The 16,148-nt window shown below is 34.2% G+C and overlaps 1 protein-coding gene across 2 annotated transcripts in view; it reads right to left on the bottom strand.

Moving 5' to 3' along the window:
- Positions 1 to 838: 838 nt before the first annotated feature.
- Positions 839 to 16,148, bottom strand: part of LOC148947551 (NFATC2-interacting protein-like) — a 40,960-nt gene continuing 25,650 nt past the window's right edge. For both annotated transcript variants that reach the window (XM_089096148.1, XM_089096147.1), the window contains exons 5-6: positions 11,163 to 11,310; positions 839 to 3,880 (exon numbers count right to left, since the gene is read on the bottom strand). In XM_089096148.1, the coding sequence (XP_088952274.1) occupies positions 3,591 to 3,880; positions 11,163 to 11,310 (438 nt within the window). In that variant the 3' untranslated portion in view covers positions 839 to 3,590. The remainder of the gene's footprint in view (positions 3,881 to 11,162; positions 11,311 to 16,148) is intronic.

The raw sequence follows: 16,148 nt of genomic DNA, 5'->3' as shown, positions 1-16,148 counted from the left end.
AACCCCCTCCCCCTCTCAACAGCATAATGTACAATCTGGAATTTCATTTTAAATTCCTTGTTAATTATTTATTTTATAAGCATATATTGGTGTTAATATTAACTCTTGACATACGATTAGAATTGTTTATATGGTTGCACTGGTGTATTTGTACGAAGTCAATTTTAATGCATTGACGGCATCTATCTTACTTCAGATCCTTGTAAAATAGATGGCATAAAACAAAAAACAGTGGTCTTAACAAAAGTATATTTAAAATCATGAATATTCCAAGAGAGAAATATATAGTATTCTGATACAATCAAAGAGCTATCGATGAACAGTAAAATAAATAAAAAAAAAGACGAAGAAGAAAAGTTTCGCAACTTAATATAGCCTAGAATCTAATTTTTGTATAAACAATGCAATTAAAAAAAAAAAAAAGAAAAAAACTGAAATACATTTTGCTATTTTTGTTTATTCAAAACCTAATTTCTTTATGCAAAAACTGATGCAAAAATAGTGGAACACAAAAAAAACGAAATTTTGTACACAAAAAATATTTACTTTCCTTCTAATAATAATATCACACACACATCTCTCTCAGTCTCTGTTAATCTCTCTCTCTCTCTATATATATATTATATATGTATATATATATATATATATATATATATATATATATATATATATATATATATATATATGTATATATATATATATATATATATATATATATATATATATATATATATATATATATATATATATATATATATATATATATATATATATATATATATATATATATATATATATATATATATATATATATATATATATATAATGATATTTTCGCTTTAGGTATCTAATATCTCTACTAGTGGTAACTAGAATCTTAATTTTCAGATCAGACGTTATTTAAGATCAGAAAGACACACAGACAGAAATAATTCCATTGAAAAAAGAGGATCTGTATAAAAAAAAAAATAAACAAATACAACTTTAATAACGGTATATAAACAAGAAGGCTTTAATTATTTTGACAATTTTTTTCCAGCCATATTAGCAAATTTTTCTATTTTGATTTCAAAGAGAAGCAAAGCTAACATTCACCCCCATCCAAGGGTGCCAACTGACAAAAATGGAGGGGAGATGGGGAGTATTTTTTCAACTTTTTTAAAATGAAAATACCCAAACAATCTAAAGTCTACGGGGAGGGGCTGGGAAACATTTTTGTCCCCTGCACCCCTTCGCTTAACTGACGCGGCCTTAATTTTCCTGAAGATATTTTTCCCACCAGGAGACATAAAATCTAGCTCAATAGTTAGACATCGATAGCGTCAGAAGCAACCCTTAACCAATATATATCAACATAAATGCAAAAGAATTGCATATAGAAATATATGGTCCTAGCAACAGGAAATATTTTATAGAATGATTTGTCAGTCTGAAGGAAGTCACCCAGAAGACCACCTATCTCACACTAAATTAGAAGTTCTTATTTTAATTATTACGGTCAAAGTCATGTCGGGAGGGGGTTAGTGGGTTGAAAAAGCCCCTTCTCCCCCCCCCCCACAAACAATTTTTACCTCTTTTCGTAAAAGTAACAAAAATACACGTAAACAAATTTTGATGGGTTTTCTAAAGTGTTTTTTTTTTGTACCAGCCCCCCACCCCCCTATTCCATCCTAAAATCCTGGATACGCCCTTGATAATGGTTGACAGGGAAACAGGTCATGTCGAATTGGGTCTTGGCTAAGACAGACAACTTAACCCACCCTTCTATGATTTGCTACCCGTTCATCATAGGTCGAACGTGCACTGTGCTAGAATCACATCTCTAGAGAACGGGAGTTAAATTTTAGGAGTAAGAAATTTGATATCCAGGCGCAAATAAATTTAAGAATTTAATCTAATGAGCGAGACAGTATTTTATCTTAAAAGCGAAAATTCAACAAAATTTATCTGTTCTGGATCCATCTTAGGAATCGTTTTCAACAGAAAGAATTTAATTTGAAGAATGAGAAACGAGACAATATTTTATCTTAACAGGAAAAATTAAAAAAAATTTTTTTTGTTTCAGAATCAATCATAGGAACCATTTTAAAATAAAAGCGACATAATTCACATAGGCCTACATAAATGCACACTAAAAACAAGAAGAAAAATATCACAAAGTAAAGACAAACGTGAAACCTCAAATTAACATTAGCCGCAAAACTCTGATTATAATTATTATTTCTATTATTTTTGTTTATTAGTGTTTTAGTTTTGGTTGAAAATAAACATAGCCATTTATCAAGAGCTAGGATTAAGTTTCTTTTCCCGTTTGTTAGAAATGAGGGATCAAGACTAAGTTTAAGATATCAACTTCCTCAGATTGCGAATAAATACAAGTTATTTGAATTAGTAAGTGAACCACCGTCACTATACATATATAAAAATAAATTGAAAAAGATGGTCCCTTCAGCCTACAGTAGCGGGGATTGATTGTATTATTGATTTATTTATAAATTTCTAAGTAAATCCCATCCCTATCTCCGTGAGTTGATAGTTAAGTTATGTTTTCTTCGTTATTTTTTTTCTTCTTTAAATTTATTTTAAAAATTGTTATGTTCTTATCAATTTTTCTCTTTCTTTTTTGAAGCTATGTTAGCGGGAATTGTAATTTCTTTTTCCTATTATTTTTTGATAAAGGGGACATTACGAGATTCCTCTCATCTAATTTTTATAAAATGTATGCATATGTTTTCGTTAAATAAAAGTCAAGTCAAGTACCTGAAATGTTTTCCACAAAAAAATAGGGTTCAAAAACACATTGACCAGACCAAACCCAGAGGGTACTAAATTTACCCCCCCCCCCAAAAAAAAAAATTGCCCAACTCGTAAAAATGTAACAAAATGCATAAAAAAATTGAAGTGCTTTTTAAAGTTTTTTTTTGTTTGTAACCGTACAGAAACTGAGTCTAGAACAGTACCAGGTCTAGTACATTAGTGATAAATTCTTCTTTTCTTTTTTTTTGGGGGGGGGGTGGTGTCGAAGGTTATAAGCCTCTAAAAAAAGCTACCACCCGTAAATGGATTTAGCAAGACCCAAGGTAAATCGGTTAGAGCTTCGGAGAAGTTGCCAGTAAGAGGCTTGGATTGACTATTACTAACAAAATTACAATAAATGATAAGATAATGATTGATTTCAAAGATATTGATATTGATTAGATGTTGTTACTGATTGGTTGATTTCAAGAGTTATGCCGTTTCAAAGGGTAAAAATCTGAACACTGACATGAACTAAGATCAGAATTTGGAAAGGGTTATTCCATTCAGTCTTACCACGATTTCATTGTCGATAAAAAAATCGGCATCAATCAATTGATTGTGCTGTAACAGAAACAAAAATTTTGCCATAACAAAGACAGAAAATGCTGTAACAGAAACATAAATTTTGCCGTAACAGAACATTAACAGAGATAAGACTTGCAAATCTAGTCACTTTTGATAGAATCTAAACCTGAAACACACAATTAATTTTGGCACCATCAATCTGAGTCGCTCAGAGAAAATAGGAAAAGCGCAGCCCCAACCCAATCCCTTCCTAAACAACACTAAAACTAAACATTATATGCATCAATGCATTCACCACCATCAAGTTCAAGGTCATTGGCAGTCAAATGTTCATCTATTACTTCTCCGTCAAATTCAAACTTCACTTTTGACTTTTGTTTTCCAGTCACTTCTAAATATTTGTTTATGAGCACACTCATTTTTTCGTATTTAAGCATTTTCACTTTTACCTCTTGCCTTCTTTGGCCACATTGCACTTTCAGTTCAATTTCATCAGGATCCCTGGTATCAGTTTCGGCTCTTTGACAAGAAATAGGTTCATCGATCACACCAGCAACTTTGAAAAACGAAACAAAAATTAGGCTGAAGAAATCATAGATCAACATAAACTACTTTAAGACAGTGGCCACTTTCCAAAACAGTAATGATGATGATGAAGACTGTGACTACTTTCCAAAAAAGTAATGATAATGATGAGGACAGAGGCTTGGTTATCCCCCGCTAGTAGCTCTTATATTATTGCTGCTTATGCTACTACTAACAAACCACTACAACACCAATGCACATGAGGTCAACTTCAGTGGTGGTTCTGGCCTCTCTTGCGCCCGCGGAAAAATCTTGATTAGTACCCCCCCCCCCTGTATAAAAAAAAATTTCAGGCGAAATTAAAAAAAATATATTTATTAACACAATTTGAATACTAAATATCACAAAAAATTCAATTAATTAAATTAATTTTTAAGGAATGGCGATGAAGATATGGGAAAAAAAAAATTGATTTGAATTTGCTTATAGTTACTGCCAACTGCGCACTCTACTTTATTTTAATAAAATTGAATTTCAGAAACTACAATATTTTTATAACCGATAGATTATTTATTTCAAATATTGCGCCCCTAAAATTTCTCCGTGTGGGGCAAGTGCCCCCTCTGCCCCCTAAAACCGCCTCTGAGCTACATACATCCCTCGTCCAGCCCAATATATTCAAAATCTCCCTTTTTACAACCTCCCAAGATGTTCCGATTTCCCTTAAATCTTCCCTTACGATCTCCTCCCAACCTCTACAAAAAGTGTAAAAAAAACGTATTAAAAAAACTCTAACATTAGTTACCTTAATTCTGAGGCATTTTGCAAAATGGGCCTAAGTGCACTTTTCCTAATTTTTCAGGAGAGCAAAATGAAAAAAAAGGGACAATGAAAAACTCTCTCTCACAAATCAGAATTTAATAAAAGTTAAAACTTTGAAGAGTGACTCCTAGTTAACTTTTTGATCGGAATTGACTGGAAATATCCTAATTACTGAATTGTTCATTACCTATAAGATAAGGGACTTGCACTCTTTTTTACGCCCTTTTGGAACAATTTATAACTCGGTCAGAATGAAAGAAAAGCCCATTTTGAATAGAACAATCGATAAATTTCTGAGTTCTTTCGAACCATATGCATAACTTATTTTCAGATAGGGTGTACTTCGGTTATTTTTACAAAACGCCACAGAATTCACACTTTGTAGCGAAAATAGATCCGATTCTGAATCTTTTCCTAAGCAGTTGTACTAGAAATTGTCATTTTATCTGATAATCTTTACAAGAAGAAAACAACAACAACGAAGTGTACAATAGAAATTCTACTAAGCCTTGAAATAATAGTTGGTTATTTTCTTTTTCTTCTTCAATGTCAAAGGTCAGTTTCAGTTTCATCATGGTATTTGCGGAGAAGAACTTTCTGCTTATTCTACTGGAACAATCGACTCTTTACTTGTTTCTTAAATACATACAAGGGGAAATGAAAGAATAGCGGAGAGACTAGCCTCCTGGAATACCGAAATTTACAGAAACCAAAAAATTTACAGTATTCAGGATAATATATTTTTCTAAAAACAAATTTTTATTCAAAAGCTTACAATATGAGGTAAGCTCCCAGGCTGACTGATTTAATTTGGGTATACACAAAAATACTATGATATCCTTGGCCAATGTACATCTGCCGGCAACCAAAGTTTTGCTTTGAAACAACATTTTTCTGGGTCTTAAAAAAGTACTTGTAATTGTGAGTACAAAAACTTTTCGAGCAGTTGAGTAGCCTTCAGCTTAAATAATAATAATAATAAAATCACCCTGGTTAAATTGGAACAATTTATGTTTCCACAACTTTGAGAAGAAACTTGGTGTCAGCTGTTAATTGTTTACCAGTCGTTAACTGCAGATTCTGGGGAGACTTAGTCTTCACGCTAAATACGGTCGTGTTGATTCAACATTTTATGCAGGCATTCGAACTAGGAGTTTTGTTTGGATTAACACACATTTGGAGAATTTATTATGCTGATTTACTCCAGATTTGGAGCTTGAGTAAAATTAAATAAAAAATAACAAATTTTATTAACTGAAAGTAAGGAGCGACATTAAAACTTAAAACGAACAGAAATTATTCCGTATATGAAAGGGGTTGTCCCCTCCTCAACGCCACGCTCTTTATGCTAAAGTTTGACTCTGTCTCACAACTTTATTTTTTAAAACAATAAAAAACTTTAGCGTAAAGAGCGAGGCGTTGAGGAGGAAACAGCCCCTTTCATATACGGAATAATTTCTGTTCGTTTTAAGTTTTAATGTCGCCCCTTACTTTCAGTTTAAAAAACTTGTTTTTTTTTATTTAATTTCTGATCGTTTTTTAGTTAATGCAGGGGATGTTTCCCCCCTCTTTAAAAAATCGAGTAAATTTTCTCAGGCTCGTAGCCTTTGATGAGTAATACTAAACTTAATAAAATTTATATATTTAAAATCAGCATTATAAACACATTCTTTTGATACATTTATTGACATCAAAATTCCGTTTTTAAAATTTTCGATTACTATTGAGCCGTATCGCTTGTTTTTTTATTGTTTTTTTTTATTACGTATATGAGGGGGTTCCCCCCCTTAGTCAATACCAAGCTCTTTACGTTAAAAGTAAAAAAAAAAATTGATTAACAAACCCCTGAATCACAAAGGCCGTTTAATTAGAATAGATAGCTCTTTTGAAAGCACTAAAAAAAAAACTGTAGCGTAAAGAGCGAGGTATTGACTTGGGGAGAACCCCCTCACATACGTTATAATTTCTGTTCGTTTTAAGTTCTAATATTCCTTCTTACATTTCAGTTGAAAAAACTTGTTTTTTTTTATTTAATTTCTGATCGTTTTTTAAATAATGCTTGGAAATCCGGCGCCCCCTTCATAGAAATGTCCCTTACCCCAAAGAAACATCCTCCACGGAAATATTCTCCAGATTAACCCCCTCCTCTAGCCCCCCCCCTCCAGAAAAATTCCTTCCTGAAAATGGTTGTATACTTCCCAATAACCAATAAATAATGCTGGCAAGTCCGGCGCCCCTTTCATGGCAATTTCCCTTCCCCCATGAAAACTTCCTTCATGAACAGATCCTCCAACATACCCACCGACCCCCCCTGACCAACCCAACCCAGAAAAAAAACCAACAAAAAAATTATGTATAAATAACCAAAAACAATACTAAATTTTTAAAATTGGTAAATTTCAAAAAATTTATCCCACCCTCTGGTTACTTCGGGGGATTAAGTCATCATAAAAGACATATTTATCATATTTTCGACCATGCTGAACAAAATGACTATCTCAAAATTTTGATCGGGTGACTTTGGGAAAAAAAATGAGCGTAGGAGGGGGCCTACTTGCCATCCATTTTTTTTTTGTCACTTAAAAAGGGCACTAGAACTTTTAATTTCAGTTCGAATGAGCCCTCCCACGATATTTTAGGACCACTGGGTCGATACGATTACCCCTGGAAAAAAAACAACAACAAAACAAACAAACAAACAAACAAATAAACACGCATCCGTGATCTTTCTTCTGGCAAAAAATGTAAAATTCCACATTTTTGTAGATAGGAGTTTGAAACCTCTACAGTACGGTTCTCTGATGCGCTGAATATGACGGTGAGATTTTCATTAAGGTTCTATAACTTTTAGGGGGTCTTTCCTCCTATTTTTGAAAATCAGCCAAATTTTCTCAGGCTCGTAACTTTTGATAGCACCAAACTTGATGAAAGTTATATATTGCAAATCAGTAATGATATATGATTCTTTTGATGCATCTATTGGTATCAAAAACCCGTTTTCTAGAGTTTCGGTTACCATTGAGCCGGGTCGCTCCTTACTTACAGTTCGTTACCACGAACTGTTTGAAAACTGAATGTTTGCGATACTCAATTTGTAGAGAAACTTGCTAAGGAGAATCAAGCACATCCAATTTCACAAAAGGTTGTCATTGATAACTTGCTTTAAAAATGTTTCGTCTCTGAAGGGTTCATGCTTACAAATAAACAAAATGCTGCTTTTCTGCGAAAAAATACAACTGTTGTCTACACAACACAAACAAAGAATAATATGATACGGCCATAGGGGTTGAAAGAACTACTAGATCTGTCTAGCCTTTAAGTTTAGTCATGAAAGTCTTGATGTGGCAACATTGAAGAGGTAGTTAAGCAGGGTACGCAGCTGTGTTTTTGTGTTAAAACAAATTTATTTTTGTGTTTTCATCCGTTTCAAAATTTAGTAAATTTACAAAGACAGACCAGAGTGGACAGTTTCGGCAAAGAGTATGGATATCTTGTAAGAGTGGAAACTGGCACTATTGTCAACAAAAAAATATCAACGCCATCTACCATTTGGTAAAACTCCGCATTTTTTCCAGTGTACTAATAAGAATAATTGATTTAGTTGGTGACATTGGTAAAACTAGAGTAGTAATAAGTGCATTATCAAAGTTTCTGGAAAAAAGGTTATAAAGCTTAAAAAAATTCTGAGTAGCCTACTGCCAATGCTAAATGGCGGTGAAAGTTTTTTTTGTCAACATTAGGGCTAATTTCCACTTTTATAAGTTACTCATACTATTTGGGTTTCGGAGCAATCAATTGTAGTCATGAGAAGGTTCTAACATTTAATTCTAAATTAGTTCTGTCGTGAGCAGACTACTACTACTGCCAACAACTCACCGCAGCACCAAGCCGCCTGCGGTCAGCACAGCTACGGAAGTTCCTCCATGACTCAATAATAGTAGGTAGCCTTCGCTTCGAACTTAGCTCTCTGTTGGCTCTGTCTGTAAAAACAAAGCAGCGGAAGTATTTAGCTCTCCTCTCCGATCTACCATGCTCCAACCTCACATGAGTTGGAGCATGTTGTTGATCCAACCATTTTAACTGGATCAACCCCGTTATGATCAAACACCAAGGGTTCGATTTGATATTCAACTGAGGCATATGAAACAAAATTCTTCGTGCTGAAGTAAATAGGCATAAGCGGTATTCACACAATCCAAAGTCTTAATATGATGAAGTCGTAGAAAAGATAAAAGCCAGTAATAAAAAAGTAAAAAGCTAAAGCAAAAATAAATGAAGAGAAAATATAAGGCAGCTGGCAGCTCGCACACACGCCGGGATTCTATTACAAAAAAAGACGACAGGATGTGGTTCTTCTCTATCAACTATGTTTGATGACCCAGCATCAGGTGAAATCCTGCTAAGGCTAAAGGCAAGTTAGCTACGAGTCTAGCCTTCTCTCTATGTATGTTAATAAAAACAAAGACGCGGGAGGATATAGCTCTCCTCTCCGATCTACCATGCTCCAACCTCACATGAGTTGGAGCATGTTGTTGATCCAACCATTTTAACTGGATCAACCCCGTTATGATCAAACACCAAGGGTTCGATTTGATATTCAACTGAGGCATATGAAACAAAATTCTTCGTGCTGAAGTGAATAGGCATAAGCGGTATTCCCACAACCCCAAGTCTTAATATGACGAAGTCGTAGAAAAGATAAAAGCCAGGAATAGAAAAGTAAAAAGCTAAATCAAAACTAAATAAAGAAATATAAGGCAGCTGGCAGCTCGCACACACGCCGGGATGCTATTACAAAAAAAAGACGACAGGATGTAGTTCTCCTCTATCAACTATGTTTGATGACCCAACATCAGGTGAAATCCTGCTAAGGCGAAAAGCAAGTTAGATACGAGTCTAGCCTTCTCTCTATGTATGTTAATAAAAACAAAGACGCGGGAGGATATAGCTCTCCTCTCCGATCTACCATGCTCCAACCTCACATGAGTTGGAGCATGTTGTTGATCCAACCATTTTAACTGGATCAACCCCGTTATGATCAAACACCAAGGGTTCGATTTGATATTCAACTGAGGCATATGAAACAAAATTCTTCGTGTTGAAGCGAATAGGCATAAGCGGTATTCCCACAACCCAAAGTATTAATATGAAGAAGTCGTAGAAAAGATAAAAGCCAGTAATAAAAAAGTAAAAAGCTAAATCAAAACTAAATAAAGAAATATAAGGCAGCTGGCAGCTCGCACACACGCCGGGATGCTATTACAAAAAAAGACGACAGGATGTGGTTCTTCTCTATCAACTATGTTTGATGACCCAGCATCAGGTGAAATCCTGCTAAGGTGAAAGGCAAGTTAGCTACGAGTATAGCTCTCTCTATATATATATTAAAAAAAAAGATGCGGAAGGATATAGCTCTCCTCTCCGATCTAAGATGCTCCTACTTCACACGGGTTGGAACATGTTCTTCATTCACCCATTTCACTTGGTTGAATCAGCTGAAAATACGTGTACATATTTGTATGCACGTGTCGTACGTCCTGTAAGGCCATTGCTGTCTCAAAACTTTTCAACTGATTTCGCTAGTGACACCAATCGATACTCTGGTTTGTAATATGCATCCATAAAATAGTTTTTTTCGCAGTTAATGTATTTATAAATTTTTCGATTAACTGGTTATTGAGATAGCTAAGAAATAGACATAACCTTAGAATCAGAATTACATCCAGAAACCAAATATAAAATTCATTTCCGTCGGAATGTTTCTTTACCCCATCCCTTAATGGTCAGATATATACCCTGAATTGAATATGTGCAATGAATTTTCTATTGTTTTGATGAACCGCTAAATCAATTGAATAAAAACGACATATGGAAGACTCGGTATATATAATTTAGGAAACATATCTGACCATTAGGGTGGAATAGGAAGGTTGGAAACAGTGAATTTCCAACGGAAATGAATGATATATTTAGATCCAGGATAGAATTCTGATTCTAAAGGTATGTTTATTCCTTAGCTATCTCAATAAGCAGTGGACCGAAAGATTTACCAATTTGTTCTGGTCAAATAATTTAGAAATAAATACAGTATACAAATAAAACATATGTCCTTTGCATCAAATTTATTGTTAAAGTAATCCCCAGACCGGTGGTTCGACTCCCACTAAAAGCAGTTTTTTTTTACAGCACATTTCCATTACTTGTTTGGATATAGGACAGCTACCCTACTACAATCATTTATTTCTTTAATAATTTTGGTTCATTTCTGGGTATGTTTCTAGTATTTCTAGCATAAGCATTGCTTCAAGATTAAAAAGAAGTATAGTTTTGTATACCCCCCCCCCCCCACATGCCTAGGCACAGCAGAGGGGGAGGGGCTCTTTTCTTAAGTTTGATCTAGGTTTCTTTTCGTAATATGCTCTATGACATTAAAAATATGCACAAAACCCAAAGTGATATAAGCCTATTATGTTAAATAGAATCAGACTTACCCAATATATCCAATACTGGCATAAGACCAATCGATTGAGGCGTATCAGTGGCATTAACAATTGTGTCTTTCAAGGTCATCAGAATTCTTGAAACTGGAACAGAGGCTTTCTCCGCCAGCTCGGTAAAGATGTTTACAAAAAAATCAGTCTGCAATAAAAAATGTGAAAACTAAAGTAAGATTTGGTAAGATTAAAGATGGCGAAATTCAATTATTCCAGAACTCGATAAACATCCATACTCTAAAAATCAAACATAACCTGGCTTGACATAAAATCCATTTCCAATTAATAAAAAAAACTTGTCTTTTTGCACAATGGAAAATTTTAAACCAATTGGAAAAAATGTACAGCACGAGACTCAGAGTTCAAACTCAGCTGTAGCAACATGTTGCAGGGCCCTTAATTTGCTTCCGGTAATGAGATTATACTTTTGCTTATTAGTTCAATATTCTTGCATATTTTTGCATTTTGTGTTCCAGTAACAAACAGACAGAAGAAGAAGACAGAAACAAACAGACAAACAGAAGAAGAAAACAAACATAACAGAAGAAGCCATCAAACAAACAGAAGAAGAAAATGCCAAATTCAAAAATTTTAAATAAGACCAAATATTTAGATTAGATAAGAAATTACAATGAGAAATAATAAAAATTGAAATTTCAGTGTGTAATCGAAGAGCCGTTCTCCTGTTTACGTATTTTTGTCTAAATTTGTATGACATAGAGCTCTGCTTTAAGCACTGACAGACACTGCTCTTCTAAGGAGAGGAAAGCCTGATTCCTACGTAACATTCCTGTTATAAACCCAATGAACATGAACGCCAAAGCCGAGGGAGAGGGATTACTCAACCCCCCAAGAACCCTTGTTTTTTTTGGGGAGGGGGCGTCAGTGAATTGGGTCTTGACTGAAAAGGGTTTATCTGAAAATTTTCATTTCACGGCAACAGTTTATTGCCGTTCATGGCAACGCAACAACGCAATTTATTCACGGCAACAAATCAAGAGCTAAGTTTATTGTGATAATGCATCTGCCATACTACATATTCCATATCTTGTTTTCGATCCATTGGCTAGAAGAAGAAGAAGAAGAAGATCATAAGACCCCAAGCAAAGTCGAGTCATAACAAACATTCCTTTGTGGGTGCTAGCATTCCATGGCTTGGAAGGTTATATATTATTATTCATGTTATATATTACAACTATTATTTATTTTACATACATTTAATTATAACTGTTATTTATATAATATGTTATTCTTATATATTACAGCTTATCATAGGCAGCGCAATAGCACTGCCTAAGTAAAGAACGAGGTTGGCACAAAGTATTATTTTTTTTCTCCATACCCGGGCACTTCGTATCGAAGGAGTTGTCGTAGAAACTTCGAAAATGGCTCATTCGATTGGAAATCAGGAGTGGCTAGTGCCCTTTTTAATAGTCGAAAGTGATTGGAGGGCAACTAGCCCCCCCACGCCCATCATTCCCCAAACACATCCAATCAAAATTTGAGATAGCCCTTTTGTTCAGCGTAGTTAATTTCCTGATAGAAAAAATGTTTTTGAGGAGGACACTCTCCCACAAACCTAAAAGGGTTTTAAGTTATGCCCAGGGGGCATATAAGAACGATGTTGGCACAATGTATTGTTTATTATTTTTTTTCCTTTAGACCAGGGCACTTCGTATCGAAGAGGTTGTCGTAGAAACTTCGAAAAGGGCTCATTCAATTGGAAATTGGAGTGGCTTGTGCCCTTTTTAATAGTCGAAAGTGATTGGAAGGCAACTAACACCCCTTCCAATCCCACCATTTCCCGAAACACATCCAATCAAAATTTTGAGATAGCCATTTTGTTCGGCATGGCTGATTTCCAGATAGAAATTATGTTTTTGAGGAGGAAACTTCCCCACAGCCTTCAGGGCAAGAGTTGTAAGTTATGCCCTGGGGGCATATAAGGTTTTCATAGTAGACGCTGTCTTAGAAACTTTAAAAAAGCCTCACTGGATTGGAAATTCAAAGGGCTAGTGCCCTTATTAATAGTCGAAAATGAGTTGGAGGGCAGCTAGCCCCCCCCATGTCCATCATATATATATATATATATATATATATTAGAAAGTTTTGGAAATTATGTCTTTAAGGATGACAACCCCCTCCCCAAAGCCCCCAGGGCAAGGGCTGTAAGTTATGCCCCAGGGGGCATATAAAGTTTTTATTGAAAGCGTTATCGTAGAAACTTCAAAAGGGCTCATTCAATTGGAAATGGAAAGGGCTAGTGCCTTTTTAATATTTGACAGTGATTGGATAGCGACTAACGCCCCTCTTACGCCCGCCATTTTCCCAAACACATCCAATCAAAATTTTGAGATATCCATTTTTTTCAGCGCAGTTGAAAGTTCTGGAAATTAGGGCTTTTAGGATGATAACCCCCTCAGAGCCCTCAGTGCAAGGATTGTAAGTTATGCCCCGGGGGCATATAAAGTTTTTATTGAAAGTGTGGTCGTAGAAACTTCAAAAGTGCTCTTTCTTTGAAATTGAAAGGGCTAGTGCCTTTTAATAGTTGAAAGTGATTGGATAGCGACAAACGCCGCTCTCACTCCCACCATTTTCCCAAACACATCCAATCAAAATTTTGATACATCAATTTTGTTCAACGTAGTTGAAAGTTCTGAAAAATTAGGTCTTTTAGGATGATAGCCCCCTCAGAGCCCTCAGTGTAAGGGTTGTAAATTATGCCCTGGGGGTATATAAGGTTTATGTAGAAAGTTATTGTATAAAACATAGGCAGCGCGATCGTGCTGCGTTCTCATTCGATTGGAAAAGGTCTAGTGCCCTTTTTAATAGTCGAAAGTGAATTGAGGGCAACTAACACCCCTCTCTCGCCCACCTTTTCCCAAAATACATCCAATAAAGATTTTTAGATAGCCAATTTGTTCAGCGTAGTTGATTTCCAAATAGAAATTAGGTTTTGGGGAGGGGACTCTCCCACACCCCTCAGGGCAAGGGTTGTAAGTTACGCCCTGGGGGCATATAAGGCCTTTATAGAACGCGTTGTCGTAGAAACTCCAAAAAGGCTCATTCGATTGGAAATTGAAATGGCTAGTGTCCTTTTTAATAGTCGAAAGTGATTGGAAGGCAAATAACATCCCTTCCATGCCCACCATTTCCCCAAACATATCCAATCAAAAATTTAAGATAGCCATTTTGTTCCACGCAGTTTAAAGTTCAGGAAATTCTACCTTTGACTAGGACACACCCCCAACAGTCTTCAGGGCAAGGGTTATAAGTTATATCCTGGGGGCATATAACGTTTTTATTGAAATCTTTGTCATAGAAACTTGAAAAAAGGCTCATTAGATTGGAAGTTCAAAGGGCTAGTGCCCACTTTAATAGTCGAAATTGATTTGAGGGCAAATACCCCCCCCCTTTTCCCCAAACATATCCAATCAAAAGTTTTAGATAGCCATTTTGTTTCACGTAGTTTAAAGTTCAGGAAATTATACCTTTGAGCAGGAGACTCCCCCCACAGTCTTCAGGGCAAGGGTTATAAGTTATGCCCTTGGGACATATAAGTTTTTATTGAAATCTTTGTCGCAGAAACTTGAAAAAGAGATCTTTCGATTGGAAATTAAAGGGATAGTGCTCTTTTTAATAGTCGAAAGTGATTTGAGGGCAACTAACCCCCCTCTCGCACCCACCTTTTCCCCAAACACATAATTTGCACTTTACTGAAAAAATACAAATGAATGTGCATTGTTAGTTTAATATACATATACTGATATTTAGTAATCAAAATGTTAATATTATTTGATTTATTAAAGTTATAAAAGTAAGAACATTTATACTTTTTTCAGTAAATTGCAAATTATGTTCTGGCCTTGGGAAGGCATAGTTAATTTCTGTTCGTTTTGAGTTTGATTCGGTTATTTATTGTAATTTCTGTTCGTTTTGGATTTCATTTATTTATCAATGCTGATTTGCGGTAGTTTCACGCTTCGTAGATTATTTGATTTTATTTTTGCTCATTTTTTGTTTAATGGAGTTTTTTACTTTTCTTTGAAAAACTTATTTTGTGGAGAAAGTTTTTTTTAATTAATACTATATATATGACTATTTTTTATATTACATGTTACAACTATAATTTACATTATATATATATAATTAAAAAATAACTTAATTAATTCTAGTTTATTCTTAATTCTCCTTAATTACAATAATAATTAATTACAACAATCCTTCTTAAATTATTCAGTAAAATATATTAAATATCACTCAAAGGTTAAGTTTATTCGGATCCAAAAACGAAATTTTCCAAAAAATTTTACCATTTCATAACTTAATTAATTATAATTTATTCTCGATTCTCCTAAATTATAATCAAATCAATTACAACTATTCTTCTTAAATTATTCAATACAAGATATTGAATATCACTGAAAATGAATGGAAATAAAAAAAAATAAAAATCTCGAAATTATATAACATAAGTACAAATAAAATAAAAAGTAATAAAAATTAATGGAAAAAAAAAAAAAATTCTCTAAAGTATATAACATAAGTAAAAATAAAAAAATAAGTAATAAATATGAATGAAAAAATAAAAAAAAAATGCTCGAAAGTAGAGAACATAAGGAAAACTAAAATAATAATTAATCAATCTTAATGGAAATAAAAAAAAAATGCTCGAAAGTATATAATATAATTAAAAATAAAATATTAATTAATAAAAATGAATGGAAAAAAAAAAAAAATTAAAGCAAGTATTGAATATAAGGAAAAAGAAAAAAATAATTAATCAATCTGAATAACAAAAAGATTGATACTTCCATACATCTCACTCTCTACGGTACAGTAACTATTGTTTCTCATTGCTTGACGATTGAATCGTCTCACTTAGGAGTGATTTAATAGAAGTTTCAAAATAAAGTATGTCTTAGCCTGTTACCCGACGCTAGCTACAGTATGGGTCAGCAGGTTGAATGCTATTGACCTTAG

Source organism: Artemia sp. Qi Xiang Cuo, chromosome 10 (genome assembly GCF_049724085.1).
Source record: "Artemia sp. Qi Xiang Cuo chromosome 10, ASM4972408v1, whole genome shotgun sequence".
NCBI lineage: Eukaryota > Metazoa > Arthropoda > Branchiopoda > Anostraca > Artemiidae > Artemia > Artemia sp. Qi Xiang Cuo.
This window is presented reverse-complemented; position numbering and strand designations above follow the sequence as displayed.